Genomic DNA, 26,687 nt, shown 5'->3' on the forward strand with positions numbered 1-26,687 from the left:
TATATATATATATATATATATACCTTGTATAAAAACACCATGGTCTCTGTCTCTGTCTCTATCTGTTCCTTATGCACGGCCACATCTTTTAAGTTGAAAACTCCAAACTCGGGTTAAAAATACAATTTTGTGTTGGGGGTAACATAGGCTATGTGGCCACAGCATCACGTGGGGGTGGGGGGCATAAATTCTCAATGTAAATTTGTACCATGGAGCGCTACCTGGTGGTGGTGGCAGAGGGTACTACATTAACAATTTCCATTTTTACCTGGGCAATGCTGAGGTTAAAGCACTCTTCACACAGGTAGATTTGTCCTCCTTTTCTTCTCCACCCCCCCCAACCCCTCAAAAAAATGGTGGAGCCTGTCAAAGCCTATCATTGTGTGTGAGACATTTACAGTGGAAAGGGACATCAGGATTAACGGGGGGAAGGGGGGGTGACAAGGGTAGGAGGACGTGAGAAGGAGAATGGGGAGGAGAGGTGGGCGGTAGGAGTTAAAGCACTCTATGCACAGGTAAATTTGTTTTCCTTTCCTTCTCCTTCACACAAAAAATCTCTGGCAAACAGGCCGACTAATTGGCCCTTTAGCGAAGTGATGAGTAAGCTCTGCTGGTATTCATATAGGTATTATACAATTACACCTTATTGATTAAAAAAAAAATTGGGTGTGGGAGGGGGGGGCATAACTGCTGGGTTGAAAACAGAAGTTTACAGACAGTGGTAATTACATAATGCAACTGGAATGGCACTTGGTAGATGCATACCTTCGCCAAGCTGAACAGTACATTTTGTTAATAAGTACAGTGCAGGTTAATAAAGGTAAGTGAAATGGATGTGAAATCGATGTTAAATTTCTTACATTGTATCCAGTGTTAATCGAGCTTGTTTCTTGTCCAATCTGAACAAAACAAAGGTTTTTATTAGTTCATCATTCAAACAACAAACAAGTCATTAAATAAATAAATAGATAAACAGATAAATAAACTAATGGTGGGAGCTTTCATGAGTCATATATTTTATTGTGCAATACTTTTGCCAGGAAATATCTTACCTGAAAATAGATGTCAGGATGCGGGTCATCTCATCTTGCGTTTCGTGCCACATCGTCGCACACATATATATGTCAACATCCTCTATTAAACACTCCTTTCTGAAAGAAAGATTGATGGGTATATTGTTTGTTATAAAACAAATTTTACACATGAAAAAGCCACACCGCTGTGTTTTTGGTAGCTTAATCTATTACATAATGATGCAGCATATTTAATAATAATAATAATAATAATAATAATAATAATAATGATAGGAGTTCCCTCACAAGGAACTTCAATGCAGGAGGAGGCCATTTGGTCCATCAAAGTCTGTGCAATGGCTGCCAACCTATGGTTGTTTGCCTATGCTCTACCATTTTTGAATGCTGAGCATAAAGCAAGGAAGCAGCTCATACAATTTTTAAAGTCTTTTCTTTGACTTGGCAGGGGTTCGAACCACTAACTGCCAGACCCAGAGCAGATGCACTCACAACTAGAACGGCACTCGGAAGAGCGCATACCTCTGCTGGGCTAAGCAGTTTATGTTTTGTAGCTGACTGATCGGCCGGATCTGCATCCAGACCTTCACCAAAATCGATTCACTTTGTCCTTGTCACACACCCAACATGTCCACCAAACTTAGTCCGAATCCATCCACAACTCTTTGAATTATACTGCTTACGGACACACAAACAGATAGAGAGACAGGGATGAAAACACAACCTCCGTCTACCATTGGTGGTGGACGTAATTACGCCACAAAGTCTGGCATAACAGTTCGTACTTACCTTTCATCTCTTTCCTCTGGATTAGATTCCAAACCCAACTATAAATTGTCATTCTCTTGCTTCACTAGCAGGGTTTGCATCAATGAATACACCATACCACAGATATATGAAGTGGCCTGTTCTATTTGTTAGCATTCGCTGGTTGACATAAAGGCTCTGTGTTAGACTTTGAAAAGAGTTGGCCATTGTATTCTGGTACCATGACCAAATTTTAAACATCTTGCCCTGATTTATTGGGCACACGATACCAGAGATATGTCTGCGCCTCCAGATTGAGACAAACTCACAGCCAGGTGCTGCAGAAGAAGGAAGGACGTTGAATTCATCACAAATTTATTATATTTAAACTAAAATGGTCCTCACAATGGAACAGCCTTCAAAGAATGGCTCACCCATTGGGAATTTGTGCTGAATAAAGACACAAGAGATTATGGAACCATAACTAAAACTGGAATGGCAGTCGGTAGAGCGCATACCTCTGCCAGGCTGAACAGTTTATGTTTTATATCCTATTGATAGGCCGGATCTGCATCCAGACCTTCACCGAAATTGAAGCAGTTTGTTCTTGTCACAAACTCGATTCATCCACCGAGTTTTGTCATAACCCGTTTTGGGGTTTTTTGGCCTTATCTCTCAATTGTGAAGATTAACTTAGAAAAATTAAAAAAATTATCGTATCCGGATACATATCCAGATCTTCACCAAAAGCGAATCGATTTGTCCATCATCACACACAAAACATGTCCACCAAGTTTCGTCCGAATCCGTCCATAACTTTTTTGAGATATTCTTCTCAAATACAGACAGACAACCAGACAGATAGAGAGGGGTGAAAATATAACCTCCGTCCACCTTCAGTGGCTGGCTGCATGAAACATGTATCACTCAATTTTAATCTTTAATTTATATTCATTTACGAATATTTAAATTTACCACAACATATAGCTTTTCACTGACACCTACTCTTTTTGAAGGGTACCATGTGGCCTTAACCAGACTCAGTGGCAAAATATTTAGACATTAGAGCATCCACTCTGAATCTGGGAGGGCGATAGTTCGAACACTCGAACCCTGGCCGAGTCATACCAAGGACTTTAAAATGATACGTGCCGATTCCTTAATTGATGCTCAGCATTCAAAAATAATAAAGCACAGACAAAGAACCAAACGTTGGCAACCATTGTGCAGGCTTGGATGGGTCTCATGGGCTCCTCCTGCATTGAAGTTCCTCTGAAGGGAACTCATTTTTAGCTCGCCTGTTCGAAGAACAGAGAGCTATAGCGATAAACCCCGGCGTGAGCGTTAGCGTGAAAATGTTAAAGTTTTTGGTGCAAGTTATTTAGAAGCTTGCCATTCATTAATATGTGTACTAGGATGCTGATATTTGGCATGGAGGTTCCTTTGGGGTATATTATTGATGTAGTGAAGTTGAAATAAAAAAAATAATTTCAAATGTTTTAAATTTTTGACCTGTTTTGAACTTAACTTTTTTGTAACACACCAAAGTTAAAGTTTTTGGTGCAAGTTATTTAGAAGCTTGCCATTCATTTAATATGTGTACTAGGATGCTGATATTTGGCATGGAGGTTCCTTTGGGGTATACTATTGGTGCAGTGAAGTTGAAATTAACAAATGATTTTAAATTCTTTAAAAATTTCAACCTAAGATGATGTCAAAGCCACCCAATGCTCACCTGTTTATACTAGACGCTTGTCATCCATTCATTTAATATGTGTACTAGTTTACTGATTACAATATACAAATACATATTGGTTCACGAAAAAATATTTTCACGAAAAAATAAGTGACCACTATATTCGTTATTGTTGTGTGTCTGTCTGTCTGTCTGTCTGTCTGTCTGTCTGTCTGTCTGTCCCGAGCATAGCTCCGTGGGTTTTGATCCGATCCTGACAAAATTTTGGTGGGAGGTTTATATCATGATCGAGTTGTGTTTTCCTGAAAATGGGCATGGTGTGCCCATTATGGGCGGAGCCACGCCCAAAAAAACATGTGTTTTTAGGGGGTAGCCGATTTCAATTTGCATCTTCTCCTCGGGGGTTTGTCGAATCTGACAGGGGTTTCAGTATTTGGTTAGCCCAATGGCACCTGCATAGCCCCACGGAGCTCGATTTTTCATTTTCGTCCCAAGGTCAAGGTCACAAGGTCACGAACTTAGAAAATTTCGAATTTTGACATAAAAATCATACGACCGCCCAAACTTTGAGAGCTAGGATGACAATATTTTTTATGCATAATCTTGAGGTCATTCCCCACATAAAGTCTTGAAACCATTTTGCTCTATCTCGAACACCTTGCCCGTGGCGCCCCCTTCAAGTTTGTTTTTATGCTGATTTCATCAAAGTATGGATAATCCGATGAGTGCGAAATGCCATATAGCGTATATGACGTTATATTGTTCCTGGAATGTTCCAGAGGAAGTTTTGCACCAAAGGTCATAATCCTTGACCTTTGACCTTTAAAGGTCACAAAGGTCAAATTTTCAAAGTTGTGGGAATCGAACCGGGTTTTCGACCTTCTTCAACGAACTAACTCCAATAATTATCTATGGCACATATCCTGTTCCCTTATTTTAATGTCCACAACATTGTTTTATGACCATTAAAGATTATGCAAAGGTCAAATTTTGAAAGTTGTTGAACGAAACTGGGTTTTCGACATTTTGCAGCTAATAACCTGTCACTCGTACCACATCATGTTGATCATTTTTATAACTTGGTCAAACGTTATCACATTGTCTAATCCTTGACTTCTGAAACAATCTACATCATCAAATACCGCTCGTGAACCATCGTCGTCTTCAGACTTGTATTGCTTTAAAATTATTTGGATCAGACTTCACTGCAATGCTTTATAAAAAATATTATTAGACTCATCTTTTAAAAACGATAAATGTATAAACAGGTGAGCATTGGGTGGCTTTGACACCAACTCTCTGGTTTTATATCCTCTGAGCAGAATCAGCTGAAAATGATTTACCAAAAAAATTAGAATCTTACTTTTTCATCTGTAGATATTCTTCTTTGCACCGCCGATTCAGCAACATGTCCGCAGCAACACACAGAGTGTCATACATCCGTCGCACGAACATTTCACGTGTCTTTTCCATCCTCTGCGTTTGCCTCTTCCACACGTGGCAGGTCACCACGATTAGTCCCAACCACCATATTGCACCTGCTGCAATTGTCAGGCTGAGGCAGTTGCTTGGAGGAAGCTCATTTTGTGACTTAGCAGCAGAGTTATTGAAAGATAAGTTGTTGGCACTGTTATCGTATGTGTAGGTGCATATGCTGCGGGCGACGCCATTTGCCATTCGTTGGGTAAAGGTTTCGTTCCAATTTCGTGATTGTATCACCATTTGACAGTCGAAATGGCTGTGGATAGGACAGATCACGGTCAAATCTTTTGACAGACATCATCAATTAATCTGTTGAAATTACATTACAGGATAACAGAAGCAATATGCATTTTCACTGTATGTATGATTTCAGAAATTGTGTCGATTGTAATTATCCTGAGAAAAAGAAGTTTGTTCATGTCCAGTTTTTATTTATTTCAGTGCTGATCCAGAATGTGAATTATTTTTCTTTCTTTGTTATATTGTGCTGATATCATGCTGGACACCATTGTGTCATGTACAATGTACATGATGCACTGCTTTAATTTACCAAACCTCATAAGCTCATCCCAGCCTCACGACAATCCTACCATCAAGATGGACAATATTGACAATTTCCTGGGAACCGATCATGTGTCTGTTCCATTCAAGTCACACAACATCTTGACTTCTACATCCAAGCCAGGATGTTTGTTGTGTGACACATAATCATAACTGGATCAAAAATCCTGAAAGTCATTCCAAAATTGGTTGTCCTATTTGATATTGAAATTGTTGCGGGTCTGCAAAACCGGCACTCCTCCGAGGAATTTGCACCCAACATATAGCGATCCGAAGACAGTTATCTCATGAGTATTCGTTTAGTTAGCCCTTTCCATATGCGTAGTGGGTACATGGGATAAGATGCGCTGTGTTGTGCACTTATTTTAGGTCTTCAATCCTATATTCTTTCGTTTCTTTCACTTATTTTACTTCCTTTTATTTCGCACAAAACCATGCAAGCCTGCAAGTCAGGACAGGAAAGCTATCTGTGGAGCATCGTGAAGGCACAGCGATCACCTCATTTGCATACGCGTGCCATGAACTAACCGACGCCTCACCTCAGATCCTCACCTCGCTCACCACAATGCTACAATGCTCACCATGATCACTACAAACGCCTGACTTCTTCACAACAAGCTCCACAACCGCTACCAATCACTTAAACTTTATCATCACAATCGCCTCAACCTATTCAACGCTTCAAGTACTTTACCGCAGACACCACAGTGCTTCCCTCACCTCACTGTAACTGCCGTAACTACCATCAGCTTCCTGGATTCTCTCAATAGTCATTGGGGATATCGGGGAATGGATGATATAGTGGGTGCCTGCAAGCCAAAATACTTTGGCGTGTAGCTCGAAGTGCGAATGTATGCTGGCATTCATTTAGTGACGTCTGGATAGCTCTGGCGCTCCGCTAACTAACGGCATTCAGTGGGAGTCCAGGGCACGTTCGTGGCAGGAGAGCGCTCACGAAAACCCACGCCCCATAGAAATTATGGAGCTCCGTTGCATGCTGGAGCCTGAGAGCAACTGAGGCCATTTTCGGCTCTGGAGTCTGGTGAGGCAGGGGGATTTCTCGGGGTGGCATCTACGCACCAAGGGAGATGCTCAGAATTGCCGACAAGATCATTTGATCCACTTTTTGGCTCCTCTCTTGCTCATGCTCTAAAAAAAGAGAACAAATCAGGCTCGATCATTCTCTTTTCTTCCAGGCTCTTTCATCCAGCCACCAACCAGAATTTCTCTGGAGTCTTTGCCCAGCAAAGCACCACCCAGCTGAGAGGGCAGCACAACCGAACGAGGCAAGTGGAGTGGAGCAACCAAGTGGGTTGGAGCCAGCTTTTCCCGAGATGTGCCGGGGTTGTCCCCGGGTCATCAGTGCTCGGCTTCGGCTGCATTCCACAGTCAATATTCATAACACCTCCAGACTTTATCACACATCCCGTTAAGCTTTCTTCTCACGCATCTTTTTCTCCCATCTGTGTCTCCTCCACAGTGGACGCACAAACTAAAAGTGCGTTACTGAGTTGCACCTCTCACACCTTCCTCTTGCACCACGCTGCACCACACACATTTTGCACCTCCCACTCACATATCGTAAACATCCCCAGTTTTCTTCCCTCCTCCCCCTTCCTAAACGATTGGGTTGCGTAGGTCTGTCGACTGCGCCAGGTATAATGAGGTCACTACACCTCAACTGATTCTCCTCTTTCTGGGCTAAATCTAATTTCCTCAGGGGTGTGTGTGTGTGTGTGTGTGTGTGTGATGACACCTGTAACCTGTGTAACATAAGTAAGATTGTCGAAGGTTATAGGGTTAACTCTGCACTGTGTCTTCTTTTATAAATGACTGCATTTCTTTTGCCGCACCCACAAATTCCTTGCTTTCCCTGCTGTACATAATTGTGAAGAAACCCTTTTTAGCATGCCACGTAATTTTCCTTGCCTTGGTGTAATAAATTGTTTTGTTGTAAACGTACCAAGCTCGTTTTCCTCTTTTCCTTCATTGGTCCAGCATGGTCCTCACATTAACTTCGCCAGGAGATTATAATTACCCCAAAGGATTGGCTCTCACATCAGTGCAGCGTTGTGGTAGCGGTAAGCTCGGCCGCCGTAATTAAAATCCAATAAAGATAAAAGTACCACAATTGCTGAGGATGCAATTCCCTGATAAGGAGATTGTGTACCACAGTTAAACGGTAGCCACATGGAGGACTCTAGTTCACGTGGCTAAATTGTTGCTGTTTGCGGTCGATTAGCAATCCGCCGTGACACGGACTTATTCATGTGCGACGGCCTCGGTTCCCGCTGAGTCCAGGGATAACTGAGGATACCCCCACCCCCGTAGCACCCCTGTGAACCCAGGTCCGCAAAAATATATTAAAACTTAACTCTTGATGTTGTGATCTTCCATTCAAATCTGTAGCTGCTCACACAATAACCACACTGAGATAGCAGGCAGAGTAACCTTGTGTCAAGGAATTCCCAAGAAGAGCAGACCACTTGCTACCTGCAGTATCAGATAGGAATTTTGAATCTGGCCAAGGTGTGGGCATTACCTCATCTACTGTCGAAAGACCACATGGGATCTTTAATATATACCAATTAATACCAGCAAATGGGACACTCAGCTTGAGGTCCGAGGGAAGGCTCATATAGTGATGCAGAAATTCGATAGTTTATACATTTGGCCAAGAATGAAACCCAGTTAGACAGCACAAAGGTAAGTGTGTTCCCTTGGTATCATGTTAGAATATGTACATTGACTGCTCTCTCCTTCTTCTTCTTCTTTTGTATGCAGCACATGGCTGCAGGTAGCATCATTTGCAGGGGGCACAGTTGTCGCCCTGACCTTCTAAGACAAATTTGGGATGGTCACAAACTTTGGTGCTAAAATCAAACACAGCCTTCATCCCACAAGTGAAAGGATAATACAAAATGCTTATGTTCCTTCCGTTTCAGACATGATACATACCGGCCTTCCATCGATGTAAAATTTCCAACTCTGCTCATCACATCCCTGCTATTCTTATTTATTATTCTTTGGCTGTCCATGGTGGTATGCAGGATTGCAGAGGAAAGGAAAAATTTATGGTGGAGGAAAGGGGGTCGGGGGGGGGGTGGTCTGTTGCCAAGGAGAAGCAGGTAATTTACCATTTCAAACAAACTTTCTGCTAAATTATTTATTTTCCAGACTTTATGAGTTGAGCTGTCACTGTGTTACTTCCCATATCCTATCCTCTATTCCATCATTGTGGTTTCTTTTTTCAATTGCGTGTTATTTATTTACTTTGTGTTTAACCTCGTTACGATGATGTTTTCAAGATACAATGATGGTAGCTCAGGAAAATATTCTGTGGATGCTACTTTCTTCTCGAGTCTTTTATTTTCACTTGCACTTTTTTTTTATAATCCTTTGTATGCTTTGTGCCACTTGTTCATTGCCTGGTGTTGGCTTAGCAGTAAGGGTGGTGGCTTGGGATCCTAGGGTCCTGAGTTCGAGCCCCGTTTTCCACTGAATTAACACCAGGGGGTTGACTCAGCCTGTCATCCTTCCGAGGTTGGTGAAATGAGCACCAGTATACTGGTAATAGGGGCACTGCGTCAGCAGCATAGGTGCGCCCCCAACGAATGATGCAACAAGCAGCCAAAAAGGCAGCACATGATGGGAACCTGTTCATTAACCAAGTATGGGTGATGGAGAACAGAGCGGGATGGAAACAAATAACCATTGAGAAAAAAGGAAGTAAAGGACATCGAAGGACAAAGAATTGAAGGCTGTGTATTGTGAGTTGTAAGAAATGGAAAAAAAAAAGGTTTTTGTACCTCTTGTACCAACACACCTATCCCTCCACTTTTCCAAAAGACAAATATATTTATTATTTGGTCTTTACATCATTTGCGTCCGAGTGGCGACCCGTACAGGATTGTAACCTTAACCAAGAAACAGTTTTGGCAGAACCGATGCTACGTATCGAGCATGGTCCACGGTAGTGTGATCTCATTCTGTCGTCTGCAACACAAGGCTGCTGGGTAGCATCAATGGCTGAGGATGTGGCTGTGCCAGTGATGTAATGCCCTCTGTAGGGTAGGGCAGGGCAGGAATTTGGATTTTGTTCATGGTGTCGGCAATAGCTCACCTACTCTTCACAAAGGACACCGTGGGATCTTTAACGTGCACCAACTGATGCCGTAAGATAGGACTCCCGTTTAACGTCCATCCGAGGGACGACACACCCACTGATGAACCGCCTTGCCTGTGAAACACCGGGATGACAGTTTCTAGCTGCGCCGAGATTGGAACGCAGACTAGACGGCGTTGAGGCGAGTGTGCCTACCTCTCAGCTAGCCTGCCAAGCTATGGTGATAATGATTTCGCATCATTAAAAAAAAAATCAATAAAATTATCTCATCTCATCATATTGTTCAAAAACCTTAAATGAAGTCCATCTTGAGCCCTCATGACCCATTCACACCATGATATATTCTTTCTTCATCACTGCAAATGGATTGCACAGTTAATCTAAATCCTGCGTTTTAAAATAACCAATCAATGTGTGAACCTTTTCACTATATTTTGTGCCTATTAGGCCCTTTTGGTTGTTTTCTTTATTGATCGGTTATTGTCGATTCAAAATGCCACTTAATCACTAAAACCTCGACTCACGTCATGGTCCGATTGAAGAATCCTTTCGTCCACCACTCATTGACGTTCCATATGTTGCTCCCAAAAGCAAGGGAAGCCATGAACCACAAAGCGACACCAGTAGCTGGAAGTGTAAGAGTCAGTGGCAGTGAGAAGCAAGTGCGCTGACGGCAAATCTTGCAGGCAACATTTCCCAACCAGTGGCAAAAGGATGCCATTAAAGCATGGCAAGCCATGAGGCCTAAGGCAGGTGTTGCATATGCACTCGGGTTCGAAGAGACGATCCACATAACTGACCAAGACCAGCGATTCTTCTCCGCTTCCCAACCTAGGAAATAAAAACAGGTGATGTTTATTTTTAAAATTAAAATTAAAAAAAAATGCTCATTAGAGTTGTATGTCATACAAACAAACAAGCAACCGGTGTTTATTAAGGTTTTTTTTCCCCCTGAAAGGCATTATGTTGAATTGATTTTCACTTTTCTATGCCATGCTGATAGCTCCTGTTTACAGATCGCTTCCTTAATTTGAATGTTGCTCTTGCTCTTCTGCATGTATTGGTGGGGTCTGTTATGTGCCACAGGATGTTTTGTGTGTCTGGTGGCATCTATGACACTGCATCACTTCATATGCAGCATGTGGCTGCTGGTTTTATCATAGCTGAAAACTCGGCTGTGCTGCTGATGATGTTGTGATTGAGTTGCGTAGGCCTGCTGCTTCCAGTAAGCTGGTACTCATTTTGCTGACCTCGGAAGGACGACAGGCTGAATAAACCTACCTCGTGTTTTTACTGGCACGACTGGGGCTCAAACTCAAGACACTAAAATCTTAAAGGGAGCCACCTCAACCGTCAAGCCAACAGCAGACTATGTGACACTGCAGTGCATGATATCTTGACACTGTCATTTTGCAGGATCAAACTTGGGGTCCATTCACTCTATAATCTTCCTATCTTCATTTCCTGTTTCTTTTTTTTTCATTACAAGAGGGAGACTCATGGAAAAGCAAGATAGATCTGACAGTGTGGAAAATATCAAAGAAATGAGTTAACAGGAAAAGAGGAGAGGAAGGAGGGAAGGAAACACTGAAACTAGCAAGTAAGTTGCCTGGGTTAGGAAAGGTTAATGGGGGTAATTAAGATCATGGATCAGGATGGGGGATAGCACAAGGTGGTTGCGCACAGTCCTGGAGGGAAGAGACAGAGCAGCCTCAAGAAGGTGGTTCTGTAGACAGGTGATGCATGGAATAAGAGAGTTGAGGTAGGCAGTCAGCCTGGATTGTGAAAGCTTAACCAAGACTGGTTTATTGGAAGAACGCAAACATCCACATGCGTTCAATGGAGAGACCATGCTGCCTGTGATGTGAAAGCAACAGACCTTTTGCTTAGGCCTCATCACTGGAGATTCCAATAATTTTGAGAGCTTCAGATTCCACAGAACCCAGGAGTGTCAGATGTGATGCTGGAGTGCCAGCACACGGTGGAGAGCAGTAATAATAAAAATAATAATAATAGGAGAAGGCCATTCGGCCCATCAAAGCCTGTGTTAGTGTTGAAATTTGATTTTTTTTGCCCATGCTCTATCCCCAACCCCCCAAAATAGGTATTTGCTCTCTTCTCTGAAACTACACACACAATTTTGATGAAACTTGACCACAACCATCATCACCCGTGATGAACCAAAGTGTATCAACCGCATCAAAATCTGCGCTCATGAAGGGGGCATACGACTGGGTGGGGGTGTGACCCCACCCAAATAGTTATTTGCTCTCTTCTCCGAACTGACACAAACTATTTCTATGAAACTTGACCATAATCTTCATCACCCATGATATTCCAAAGTTTGTTCATGGCATTAAATAAATCAGGGTCAAAAGGGGTCTGCGGGGGGTTTGAGTGACTGTTGTACCTGATCCAGGTAAGCTTCAAGATGCATGGTCCTATTTTAAAGTCTTTGGCATGACTCAGCCCATGTTTGAATTGCTGACCTCGCAGACTCAAGGCGGACACTCTAACAATTACACCACACAGTACTCCACTGAGCTATGAACAAAGACCTTGAAGACTGTGAGTAGCTCTGATTTTCCAAGGAAAGACTTGGATCGATGGAGGATGCCAGGTCTGTGCTGGCTTTAGTTGTCAGCCCAGGAGAGGTCATGGCTGATGATGAGGCCAAGAATGTCTACAGACTGACCTTCTTCCAGTGGTTGACTCAGAAAATAAACAAGTACATTTGACGATCCTTCCAGAGCGAAAGGGTGAGACTTTTTCTTTTTCTTAGCTAAGCAATTTTCACGACACACGCAAAGCTTCATTGCTCTATCTTCCTTTCTCTTCCACAGTTCTTCTCACCTGTTCTTTCTACAACTTTCCATTCTTATATTATACATATATTTACTTGCATTTTGGACCATTTTAATTTTGCCTCTTCTCACAAAAGTAGCTGCATCTGAAAGCGATATTGCTGTGCACACCATTTGAAGCTGTTGTCATGCTTTGTCTGAATGTGCTTAATTGTATTTTTATTCTTCATGTAGCATCCTATTTCTACAAAAAAGGTTTTGCATGGGTTTTTCACATATGGTATCACATAAGCGATTGGCAAGGACTCACCTACGACAGAGCAAACCACAATGAATGTAACCACAATACGGATGAAGCTTCCAAAAAAGTTTGCAGTGTTCCTCGTGGCAGAATTTACATTTTCTTCACAATCATAGACCTCGTTCTTGCCTGGCCAGAAGTTCTCCCACCAGGCAACAGAGACCAAGATGAGCCCAACGAATAGCATGCTCACACGAATGGTTGGTGAACTGAAAGAAAATTGCAAAAGGTAGAATACCAGCAAAGCTCCTAAAAGTTAACCAACTATTTTCTTCAAACTAATATATTTCCACAAATATATTGTTATGTGGATTGGAAAGAGTTGGGGCAACTGGTAATGTATAAGTGTAATGGAAATCACGACTGTTTGTATTCATGTTGTCAGCTACGCCCTGCTGGAGTAGGATTTTGTAGCCAAGCACGAGCACCAATGTCAATAATTTTAGAGTTGCAAGTTGTCCTATAAACCTGTGTTAACAAGTCTCAGCACTACTTCCCCCCACCCCCCCCCCCCAATTCAAATCCAGCATTCCACTCCAACCGAATTGCTTGAGCCTCATTTGTCCAGCTTGGGATTGGTGAGGATTGTTTGGTAAATGGGAAAGGACATGCCGCTACAGGTGGTGTGAGTCTCTACTGCACAGGCAGGTTACGAAGACCAAGCTTGTGAGAACCGAACTACATTTGAAGAACAAAATAAAGGAGTATTGAGTCAGTGTTTAAGGAGAGAGTGAAGAAAGTAGAAGAGAGAACCAAGGATACAGTGTAGTGTGAGCTAGGTTCAGAAGAAGTTCAAATCAACTTCCAGTTCTAGATGCTCTCATATGTGATTTTGGTTTTAGCAGTTCCTCCCCTCATCAAAGCTATTAAGTTTCTCGGACCAGATCCGCTGTGTTCGTTGAGTTTGCTGTTTTATTTTCATTCCTGTGTTGCTGGTTGTGTTTTCATCCAATTTTACATGTCAAACCGTACTTGGTTGTGTTGAATTGTTGAATTTGTGTCCCTGTGAAATTCTGGCCTACTTGTCAAGGGCTCACTCAGCTAATCGGCATGCCGCTTCTGTCTCTGATTTGACCCAATGTGCTTAATTTTTGTTTATTTTATCCTAAGTATTGTTATTTCTGTTCCCTCAACTTGATATTTTTTCCATCCTTGCTCCAAAATATATATATATATATATATATATATATATATATATATATATATATATATATATATATATATATATATATATATATATATATATATATATATATAACAAAAACTCTTCTTTACTCAAAAATAAACACAAACCCAAACTGCCCTGCACAATTCCACATTCATTCTATATCGCCTCTCTTTTTTAATAACATCAAACTGAATCTTCATTGAATGAAATGTTTCTTCCTTTAAAAGCTTAGATTGATGACATTGGAAGAAAAAAAAAAAACACCTTAAAAAAAGCATTTAAAAACTGCCTCACTATCCTCACTACTCCAACAGGAGCAACCCAAGCATTCTTCTTCTTCATCATCACAATCTCTTCCTCTTATTTTTCACAAGGCTTGTTTCCCAAAATCTTTTGCCTCCTAAGCACTTAGTTCATCCACCCTCCTCTCATACCTACAGCTCTACTTTCCTCCATAACTTCAATGGAATTTTTTTTCCAATCAGTCCCATTAAAGTGTGTCTCCATATTTCCACTTTGGGAATCCTAAGAAGTCAATTTTGCAGAGACTGTGTGCAAATGACAATCAATTCCACTTCACATCCATTAATAGTGTCAAACCCCGACATGTCAATTCCGTCGTCCATCATCTCTGCCTCCCCTTTGTAATGCCCCCTCTATGCTTTCTTCTCATCCCACACCCTCAGATTCCCCTGACTTATCTCAGTTCCCTCCCACACCCTCCTCTTCCAGCTTCCTCCCAACCATGCACCCTCCCAGCCTACCCCCAACCACACCACCCTCCCAGTTTCCCCCTCCCACCCCCTGCCCCAACCAGCACCCTCCCAGTTTCAACCCATTGCATGCTCTCTACTTTCTCCTTTCCATATTTCTGAACCCTGCCAGCAGCTCCTCCTCCCCAGTCCCATAAACTGTGTGGACCTCAAACATCCAAAGCCTCCACTCCAACTGACAGATTTATCAATCGAGGTCACGTCCGATAAACCAGACTTCATCTGTTTAACAGAAACTTTCCTCTTCTTACTGTCCCTCCCTGGCTATTGTCTCCTTTCAGTTTGATCAACCTGAATCCCGTCCTGGAGGCAAAGTCACATTGTACATCAATAACTCCATTTCTCACTCTCCATGTTCTGCTCTCATCCCACCCAACCCCCAGGGTGCCAGCGTATTTTCCCATGCAGTGCTGCAAACCCCACCTAACATCGGGTTATTTCGAATTTTGTGAACCATCAAGAAGATTGATATTTAAAGCTGTAGTAAACATTAAGCCAAGAGTGCACCATGGCAATGATGGGTCAAATGGCCTCATTTCCTTGTTAGGTCAGTTTCTTAATTTTCAGATGTACATACACATACAAATAATTGCATTGTGGGGATGGGGTGTATCCATGGCTTGACACTGGGTACCGCCAGCACAAATGCAAAGTTTGGTGGAGATTTGTCCAGCAGTTTCTTTACATGATTTTTGGACATACTCTCTCTTTCTCAAGCTCTTTCTCTTTTTTTTCACTCACATTTGTTATCTTTTAAAATTCTCAACTCTCTTGATGGTGTGTGCATCTGGCATGGAAGGTGTGATTCCATTTCCCCCTTTCACTTTCCTTCTTGCAATTCTTTAAAAAAAAATTCATTCTGTCACTACCTATGCGTTCTACTCACACACTCTGTACACCTTGGATTTGGCACTCATCAGTGCGAACCTTTACTTGCGTATTACACTTAATTTTGCCACGGTTTCTGCAATATGTTTTTAGGTTAAATCAATCCTGTCTGTTTGTATGCTTATTCAAACCAGTTGGAAGAACGAAAAGAAAGCATTAAGTGATATAATCTCCCTTTTGGCTCAGAGAAAGAGAATTTGATGAGAGAAAGAGTTTTAAAAAATTGAAACCAAACAATACATTCCTTGATATAATTAAGCATCTTGAGCAGTATATAATTTCAAGTAACTACTGTGATCCTGTCCTTTTGACTTCAAAAACAATAGGCTTCGAGCTTTTGATTAGTGTACCAATTCAGTAACCCAATCTGCAAATTCTGGTCAAATCTCAAATCAATCGGATGAAAATTGAAATTTTATGTGGCCTTGACCTTTGACCTCAAAAACAATAGGCTTCCAGCTTATGAATGGTAAACCAATTCAGTGATCCAATATGCAAAATTTATTCAATTTCTTGTCAATCGAATGAACATTTACGATTTCATATGACCTTGACCTTTGCCCTTTTGACCTTAAAACAACAGGCTTCTAAATTTTGATTGGTGAACCAATTCAGTGATCCCATTGTGCAAACTCTGTTCAAATTTCAAGTCAATTAAATGAAAATTAACAATTGTACGTGACTTTGACCTTTGACCTTTTGATCCAATTCTTAATTATTCTTCTCTATATTTTCCAAATGAAATTTTGTTGAAAATTTGATGACAAAAGCTCAAATGATAAAAAAAAACGTTATGCCCTGGACAGACAGAAACACACACACAAAAGCTGGTGCAAAACCCCATCTCCCACTGCATGAGCAGATGGGCTAATAATAACAAGACTGAGAATTGCTTTGTAATACATGTCTCTGACCGATGTGACATTTTCTAAGTCAAAAAAGGGCATAACTGTGAAAAATTGACGAAACACTTCAAAACTCAAACTTGTTCTGTAACTTATTATAAAGCCACATACAAACTACACATTTCAGTTGGATATCTTTAAGGGTATGTGGGGAAAAAAAAGACTGAAAAACTACAGATGGGATGGACAGATGGACGAAGAGCAAACCAATAGTCCCCTCAGGTGAAAGCAGTAGGGGACTATAATAATAATAACAAGAATAATAACAAGAAAAAGAGCAATCAAAGATTGCAGACCCTCACCAGGACTTGTTTTGTGTGGTGTGTTGTGTGGCATCTGTGTACTGGTGTGTTACGTAATTAATGAGACATAATTAGAACTGCCACTTTCTAAGTGCTGGCAGTGATGACTGGTTCAGCCATTTCAGCGATTTTTGAAGGTTTTCTAAAAAAAAAAACAATGGCTTCCGAATCACGTGACTGATGACGTCATCAAAACATTTTTGTGAACCATTTTATCCAGAGATGACCATCAAAAATTTTCATACTGATCAGATGTAGCGTTCTACATATGCAATAATGACATCATAAGGAAGCCACTTATGACACCATTAAAAAAAAAAATCACACTCATTCCCCATGAGGAGGACTTGCTATGTGCCAAGTTTCAATTTTTTCCTTGGTGCAGTTATGGAGATATAGAGGTCCAAAGTTTTCCCATTTTTTAAACATGGCTGCCACAACACGTGACCTCTGACATCCTAATTATCATTAAAACATTCCACATGAGTAGTTGCACCAATGGTAAAAATTTCATCTAATCCGACGAGCAGTTGAGGAGAAAAACGCGAAAGTTGTGTGCGGACAAACAAACAAACAAATGGACCTAAATGCAATACCCTCTCCTTCGGCAAGGGTAACAATCATACTTAATGGAGCTATGACGTGTGTGTGTGTGTGTATGTGTGTATGTGTGTATGTATGTGTGTATGTGTGTATGTGTGTATGTGTGTATGTGTGTATGTGTGTATGTGTGTATGTGTGTATGTGTGTATGTGTGTATGTGTGTGTGTGTGTGTGTGTGTGTGTGTGTGTGTGTGTGTGTGTGTGTGTGTGGGTGTGTGTGTGTGTGTGTGTGTGTGTGTGTTGCTGAAATTCCAGGAAGTTAATTTTTCATAAATTAAAATGAGTACAAGACTTTTTTGGAGAAACTAAAGTGAGAATTAAATTGCAAAGACATTTGTGCACAGAAAATAATCGAATTTGAAAATAATTAAATAATGTAACTATCACAGAACATGGCTATATGAGCCGAAAGAGAATATTTATGGTATACACGGGGACCCGTCGTAGATGGACACTTAAACTAGTGATAATAATAATAATAATTTTACACGTGAATGTAAAAATTGCTTACTCTTGTTGATCTTTTCTCCCAAAGGCGCAAACACCATAAAGCACAAACCCCAGTAGACAAAGGATCAATCCAATAATTGAGTTGACCCGGGAAATACTTGAACATTTGGTCTTCCAGGAATCAACAACCTGCCAGGAATACAAGTACTTTACACAGACACTGAGCAAAGGGTAACACTGCAGCATAGTATCAAAGCTCAGTTGAACTCCATGCAGAAGATTTGATAGACAACACAAAAAAATACTGATTTCGTATTAGATTCAAACATTGTAAGTACAGTGGCTTGAAAAAGCATTCACCTCCCCCCTCGCCCCACCCCCTCCAAAGTTTTCACATTTTGATGCCACCGAAGCTTATTTCACGATACTCTCAAATCAAAATTAATACATAGAATCTTCACAAACTACTCCAAAGTGATAAAGATTTGTTTTTAAATGTAGATAAAATGTGAATACGTTATATTAACAGAGAAAATCGTATGATTCTCAGTTGCATAAGTATTCAACCCCTTTGCCTAATTGACCCTAAATCACTTCAGGGGCAAATTATTTGTTTGAAAGGTTACAAAATAAGGGTAATAGGTTTTTACCTGCATGTAATCAGTGATTTAACTCAAAAAAGCATTAAAGGCCCGGTCACACCTTGACGTTTTAGCCTTGACGTTAGGTCACACCTTGATGGCAATGTATTAAAATGTATCTAAAACGCTGGCTTACGTTGAACTTTTGATGTTTTTTTTAAAGATTCGGACGTATTCATAGCGACTTGGTCTTATATATAACGCATTAGTAACGGACACAGAACGTTTCGTTGTGTTATAGATAACTTATACCAACGAATGCTGAACCTGTTGTCGGCCTACACAACCGATGCCCAACGATAGTCTAACTTAGGCATAGCGCGTTGCACGCATCGCCGATGATGTCGTGACGTAGCCTATTAAAAGGCTGACGCACAACGATTCGAATCATAACTGCCGTAGAAATGGAAGTGTCAACATCGCGGTCACACCTTGGCGATCTTGCCAGCGTATGCCGACCTATGAAAAATGTGTCTAAAACGTTGGGGCACGTCAAATACGGTATGAGTAAGTTTGGTATACGTGAGTACAACGCTAAAGTACGCTATCATACGTCGTAGTAAGTAGAGTACGTCAAGAAATTTTAAACATGTTCAAAATTTTACGACGTACTCGGCGTATGACACACATTCCGCATGCGATGGGGATAAGTTTTAACACGATATGTGGACGCTTACACACATCCACAAAGGCTACTTATAAGCTACTCATAAGTCGAAACACGTCGCGGTAATGTCTTTTTTACGAGAAACTTATTTATAACTTATGTTTGACGTGCTTTGAACCAATTCTTTACATAGTCCCAACACACATCGACGTATGTAGACGTATTCCAATGACATCTTCCGGTCGACAAAAAAAAAAATTAACGTGTTTCTAGCTTACAACTGCCATATAAAGACGTGTTCCCAGCGGTTTTGGGAATTGGTATATAAAAATGGTGTTCATAAAAGGGGAACCCAACAGTGTTTTCGAGTCCTTTTTGAGTCGATGTCCATGTCAGCAGTAACAGTATCAGTATCAGTATTAGTATTAGTATTGGTAGTAGTTTGTTCATGTTGGCAGTAGTAGGTGAGTGTGAGGGGGAGGGTGTGGGTTATGATGGATCGTCCTTGCGTTTAACGATTTAACAATTTAAATGATAAACTCAACGATTTAAATGGCTGCATCTCCACTATTGAAAGAAGACGCTTGCGCTCAACAATTGGATTTTTTTACACTCAACGACTTTTAAACGGTACCACTCAGCTATTTTCATTGTTTACAATGAACGATTTAAATTGCTGTCACTCGCCTTTGTTTTTTGACGCTGGGGTTTGGAAATCTGAAGCGTTTCTTCTGAACGTGTTAAAACGCTCAAACTCGACTATTTTAAATAGACGCTGCCGATGGACAATTGGAATCATAGCCAAGCTAGACATCGAAGTGTGAACATCCTCGTCATGCCGAAGAAAAGTTAGAAGAATGCTGCAAATAAGTGTCCTGGCCGTGGCCGTGGACGCTGACGCAAGGACGATCCATTATACCGACGTCTTTCAGCCTATGAGTAACTTAAAAGTAACGACTGTCGACGTGTGGCAACGATCGCGTCACGTGCCAACAACACGTTAATCATAGGTTAGAAATAAGTTTCGGGTACGCTAAACATTACCTCGGCGTGTCTCAACTTATGATTAACTTACAAGTAGCATGTGTTGACGTCTGTCAACGATCGCAGACCGTGCATACAACTTGTGGCCAGCGAAACGGAACGTGTGAGTCATACGCCGGCATACGTCGTGAAATTTCAAGCATGAAAAAATTTGAGGACAACCAAAAAGTACAACGTTTAAAGCCAACGTACAACGACGTATGGCAGTGTTTTTCAGCGTGCTCTCAATGTTATCAAAACTTACCCATAACGTATTCAACGTGTGCCAGCGTTTTAGAAAAAAAATTCAAAAATCGGCATACGTTGGCTAAAACGTCAAGGTGTGACCGGGCCTTAAGATCCCCCACTTATATTAAGAGTTTTAAGGTGCATCTCACTTGGTCAACCAACAAGGAATACATGAAGACGAAGGAGCTTTCCAAAGAAGTCAGACAAAGTGGTGGAGAAGCACCAATAGGAGAGGGTTATAAGAAGATTTCAAAGTCATTCATTTTCCCTTTGAGTAGGATGAAATCCATCATTGAGAAGTGGAAGACATGTCATTTCACCCAGATTCTACCCAGATTATGTCGGCATCCAAACTCAGCAGCTGGGCAAGCAGGAAGCTGGTTTGAGATGTCACTGTAAATCCAACAATGACTTTGAAAGATCTGCAAGGCATTATGTCCGAGATGGGGATCTCTCACTGCCAAGTCCCATGCGGGAGCGCTTGCATAAATCTGAGGATTGGAGAATGACGTGTATGAACAGCCGGTTAACTGCGGATGATGTTGCCGGTTTGTTGAGATTATGTGTGGATAGTGCAACATTTGTTTATGATACTGTTCACTACAAACAAATTTATGGAATGGCAATGGGTTCAACTGTGTCAGCAGTAGTGCCTAATCTGGTAATGATGGAGCTGAAAAGTAACATGTTCAAACAGGATGAAGACTGGTTACTGCGTTTTGGCTCAGGTACATGGATGATACATTTGGCATAAAACTCCTGGAAAAAGTCGATCACCTTCTTGAAAAACTGTGTCAGGTGTATACCAGCATTAAATTCATGAAGGAAATGGAGAATGTGGGTAAATTGGCTTTCTTAGATGTTGAGATGCACCGGCTAAGTAATGGTACTTTAGAAACATCGGTGTACAGGAAACCAACACACACCAATAAACTGCTGGACTCCAACTCATGCAATTCCTTGCGTCATAAGCACAACGTAGCATGTGCATTAACATTACATGCGTGGACAATCTCGTCATCCAGAACGGTTGCAACGAAGGAACTAAAACAGGAACATGATGTATTAAAGAACAACAGCTTCGATAATATTGATACAGGGGTTTGGAAGGTATAATACAAGCAAAAACAACCAGGAGCTCATTGGGAGGTGAGTTTGACCGTTTTATCAAACTCACTCAGAGAGATTTGCAAAAATAATGCGAGGTGCACATCTTTGAGGAGCCCACAAAACGCTATGCACTGTTCGGGATGTTTTAAACAAATTGAAAGATGAAATACCAGATAGTGAAAAGACAGGAGTTGCATTCAGCAACAGGTACAAGGACTGTGGGGAGATATACTAACCATTGGAGAAACGACGATAAATGCTCAACGACATATATATATATATATATATATATATATATATATATATATATATATATATATATATATATATATATATATATATATATATATATATATATATATATATATATGACCGGGCGTAGTGGCGTGCGCCTGTTATCCGGCTACTCGGAGGCTTGGGTTGGAGGATCGCTTGAGGACGGGAGCTCTGCGCTGGCCGCGCTATGAGAGGGTGTAGGGCAGCCCGGAATCATGGCGAAACCCAATCCTTATCCCTGTGTCGTAAGAGGCGACCAGGGTTGTGTCAGGAAGGGCATCCGGCGTAAAACCTATACCAAATCAGTATGCGGATCATAACGGATGATCCGCTGTGGCGACCCCGAACGGGAGCAGCCGAAAGACGAACAACAACATATATATATATATATATATATATATATATATATATATATACATATATATATATATATACATATATATATATATATATATATATATATATATATATATATATACATATATACAGTATATATATACAGTATATACATACATGTGAGAGGAGATTGGGACCATACTCTGTGCAGAACGTTGGTGCTGCCGAAGCAGTCTCCTTGGCTATTGGGCACAATCCTGGATGGGTCACCACTCCAACAGAGTATACCAGCATGCTGGCACTCATTTTGCCGACCACGGAAGGATGACGGGCAGAGTCAACCCCACATGGTATTAATTCAACAGCCGAGCGGGATTTGAACTCAGAACCCTGGGATCCAAAGCCTGCCACCCTAACCATTAAGCCAACACCAGGTATATATATATATATATATATATATATATATATATATATATATATATATATATATATATATATATATATATATATATATATATATATATATATATATATATATATATATATATATATATATATATATATATAAATAAATACATACATACACATACATACATATATATTTATACTGTTACGAATTTGGAATTCAATTGCACACAACATACAGGTTCCCTTAGTCAGCTATGTCGATAAGTGCATGTTCCCTAGATAGCTCACCTTCCATTGTTTAAATGTTTTGAAATCGATTAGATGCGCTGCGGATCGATTTAATAGTTAGGGAGCGAACAATGGAGACGTCCCTCCCCCTCTTCTGCGAAGAGGAAGAACCCTGCGGTGACGTCAACAACTCCCTCCCACCCGTGGTTGAGCGGGGGTGGATCACGAGGGCATGAGTCACGCCGGGTGCGGGGGAGGGGGTGCAAAGGATAAAGAGGACATCTTTTCTTTGTTCAAAAAGAGTTTGTGGGAGTCCCGTGGTTGGGCTGAGTTCGTGGGAGTCCCGTGGCAGAGTTTGTGTGCTGAGTCCCGTGGGAGGAGTAAGCTTTTTGCTTCGGAGAGAGCAGTTGTTCAGCAGGCCATCGGGTCCTGCTTGGCTTGCTTGGCTTGAGGCCTTCGGAAGCTTTTTGCTTCGGCTGGCTCAGTGAGCTTCGGCTGCTGCTTTGTTTTGGAAGGAACTTGAGCCGGTTGTTCGGCTCGAGCTGGGAGTGGAGGCTTCTTCCTCTTCTTCCTCTCCTTCTTAGTTCGTGGAGCTTTTCGTTCTCCATTTTGTTTCCCGGCTTGGTGCGACGCATCGGCCTCTTCTTGGAGTTGGATCCTCGGGGAAGCGACAATCGACAGGAAGGATCGGCGCCTCGTCTCACTGGATGTGTTGAGAAGCGCGGGAGGATTCGCGGAAGCTCGGGAAGGATCGCGGCAATTGGATCCAGCTCGCTCTCGCTGGAGCCCGGGTCCGGACAAGTTGAAGAGACCACACGAGGTGGAAAGGTTCGAGTCAAGCTCTGAGTTTCAGCTCACCTGTCCTCCGAGCTGGAGCTCGTGATTAAAGGCCTCGGCCACCGTTTCGTGTGTGTGTGTGTGTGTGTGTGTGTGTGTGCGTGCGCGTGTCCGTGGGCCCGTCTAATAAGTAGGAACCGATGTTAAGTGTAAATGACTGTACATAATAAGTAGACGGTTGTAGTTCTTTTGTCGTGCTTTTGTTGCTTGTATAATTGCATACGTGTTTTGCCTTATATAATTGCATACGTGTTTCATTATAATAAATGTCCTTGTGTGAATGTAAACCTGCTCGTTGCGTCCATCCCCTCATTGACTGAACTTTTCGTGTGTTGGGAGTTAGAAAGCCGTTGGTTTGCCGTAATAGGGGGACATTTGGACCGACGGTTCTCGGCGATTACGCCGCTCGGAATCGCGCACGGACAAGCTCGCCTCGGCGGTTTGTTCCTTACGAGTTCCGTCGAGGGTGGAATACCCCGGTAGTTGGATCACGTGGGTATTTAGGTACATTGAAGATTGGCAATTGACCCTACCCCACGTGATCTGCCGATTGGCGTATTTCGGTTCTTGTACAAGGACCCGTCGCTCGGAGTTATCCGGGCGGCGATCTATATTCCGGGCGATTGGTCGGGCCGACTCGACTTGCGGCTCCATTCAGAGCGGTCTGTTGGTGGCTGACCCCCGGCCAGTAACAATACACATACATACATACATACATACATACATGAATATGAGCCTGGGGTGGCTTAGTGGTTAAGGCGGTGGCTTGGGATCCTCAGGGTCCTGAGTTCGAGCCCCGCTGGCCACTGAGTTAGCATCGGGGGGTTGACCCAGCCTGTCATCCTTCCAAGGGTTGGCAAAATGAGCACCAGTATACTGGGTCGATCCCTGCAGGGTCGAAGGCAACTAAAGGGTTGGCGTCAGGAAGGACATCCAACCGTAAAAACATTCCCACAAGAAAGGGTACCATGATTGGAGCCTGCAAAAAGCTGAACCCTGCTCAGGGATAAAGGCTTTCAAATGGTGTGATGATGATACACACATATATAATATTGTTACGAATTCTGGCCCGCCTGGCGTGCGATCGGCCGCGTACCTCTAATGGCAGCCGCGTCGCCCACCGGACGGACAATTCAGTCGTGACCCTCCTGGAACTACCGCCAGAAGCCAGTCAAGGGTGGGGGTTTAACCTCACCACAACCCAGTCCGCATTCTATCTGCGCGAAATAGGGTGAATCGCCGAATGTCGATATACCTAAATACCCGCGCGGGTAACCTACCGAGGGGTTGCACCACGCCGCAGGTCGGCTTAGGACACGAACCCCTTAAGCGGTTCGTTCCGTGCTACAGGGATAACCGAGCGGTGTTATCGCCGACCTCGACGGTTCAGATTATTTATTGGGTGTTTAAAACCCACTACTCATTCCACGATGCAAGATGGCATTTCAATGGGGTGAAAGGAGGACGCGACGAACGGGATACATTTAATTGCACACAAGGACATTTATTCCAGCAACACGTATACAGTCATGCAATATACAAGCGACAAATAGAAGGCCAAGCAATACCACCGACTACGATTATTATCTACAGTCACTTACACAGTCGTTACTTTACAGGACACGGCACCACAGCATGCATACAAAAACAACAAGAAAACCCTGCCCATAGGCAGGGAGGTAGACGGGGTTCGTAAACCTTTATGGTCGTGGGCCGTGGATGACCAAAAAGGCCAGCGAGACCGTGCTGGTTACCTGCTCCATCGAGGTGTGATGGTGGGCAGGTCGCGACGTCTTGTTCCCACGGCAGCTAGCGTAGCCGCGCCTGCTCTCGGGCCTTTGCGATGATGTGGTCGGTGAGTTCTCTCGCAGATTCGCAGATTCGCACCACACAGCCGGCAGGGCTGCGCCCCCCGTCTGCATCTCTGAGGCGTCGCCTGGACTCGCCACCGGTCCACGCCTTCACCGACAGGTCGCCCAACGCCAAGAGGAGAGAGCCCAACCTCGACCACCAAGAGAGAGCTTGAAGATGAAGCGAGAGGATGAAGTCCACCAAGAGAGCGAGTAGAATCCAACACGACCCCGACAGAGAGAGGATGACGTCGACGACCCAGACAGAGAGAGTGACGTCGACGACCCAGACAGAGAGAGTGACGTCGACGACCCAGACAGAGAGAGTGACGTCGACGACCGAGACAGAGAAAGAGGATGACATCGACGACCCAGACAAAGAGAGTGACGTCGATGACCCAGACAGAGAGAGTGAGCCTCGCGCGCGGTCCGCCTTATATAGCCCGGGGCTCCGCCCTTCGCTCCTCCCTGTTTTCGGCTCCACCTTTTTTTCGAGAAGGTTCCCGAAAAGGGGCGTTCCTCATTCCGAACGCGTCACGCCGCGCGTCCACCAATCGGGGGTGAGCCGCCCCACCCCGCCTCCGTCACACTCCTCGGAGAAACAGGCGGGAAAAATCCACGCCCCCATCGGAACTCCTCTGGTTTGCTTTTGCGTTCGACGGTTTTCAACGCGGCTTGTTGTTTGCGTGGAGGTTTGTTCAAAATAACAATAGAAAAAGAAAAACGGCTATCTCAAAGAGTCACAGCCCGGTGAACACGAAGAATTCCCTTTAAACAACGGTGGGGACCTATCTGAACACTCACTTACCGGCATAGCTAATCTAAGGAACCTTTATGGTGTATTGCGAATTTCCACAGCCGTAACAAAATATATATATATATATATATTTTTTTTTTTAAAGCTCATTCTAACCACTCACAGATGAACTCACAGACTGACTGACATTAAAGTTTCGTACCTTCCGGGTGATGTAGAAAGCTTAAATTTTGTGTGCCGATGGTCATCGAAGGAGATATACCAGGAAAAAAAAATCACAGTACCGTTGCAAAGCATCCGAAAATGAAAATGTAAATAAATGAGAATAAAAAAATGGAAAAAATAAAATAAATAAATGCAGGCAAGTGACCCGAAAATGGGGAAGCACGGTAATTTTGCATGCCGGCGGACATCGAAGCCGAAACACCGGGAAAAAATCACAGAACTGTCAGAAAGAATCTATAAATTAAAATATAAACAAATGAAAAAAAAACAAATGCAGGTGAGCAACCCAAGACAATGGGCAAA

General features: G+C 42.5%; 1 protein-coding gene and 1 pseudogene across 1 annotated transcript in view; one reads left to right on the plus strand and one right to left on the minus strand.

Annotated features, from left to right (window-relative positions):
* The window catches only part of LOC147022102 (chitin synthase chs-1-like), a 181,654-nt gene that overhangs the window by 106,176 nt on the left and 48,791 nt on the right, over positions 1-26,687 (minus strand). The window contains exons 5-10 of the mRNA XM_085892696.1: positions 17,899-18,026; positions 12,758-12,957; positions 10,168-10,474; positions 4,838-5,212; positions 1,053-1,151; positions 861-899 (exon numbers count right to left, since the gene is read on the minus strand). Of these exons, the coding sequence (XP_085748822.1) occupies positions 861-899; positions 1,053-1,151; positions 4,838-5,212; positions 10,168-10,474; positions 12,758-12,957; positions 17,899-18,026 (1,148 nt within the window). The remainder of the gene's footprint in view (positions 1-860; positions 900-1,052; positions 1,152-4,837; positions 5,213-10,167; positions 10,475-12,757; positions 12,958-17,898; positions 18,027-26,687) is intronic.
* LOC147022103 (signal recognition particle RNA) lies at positions 21,839-21,978 on the plus strand (annotated as a pseudogene).

This window comes from Eptatretus burgeri, chromosome 8, assembly GCF_056783735.1.
Source record: "Eptatretus burgeri isolate ZD-2024b chromosome 8, Ebu_testis_v1, whole genome shotgun sequence".
NCBI lineage: Eukaryota > Metazoa > Chordata > Myxini > Myxiniformes > Myxinidae > Eptatretus > Eptatretus burgeri.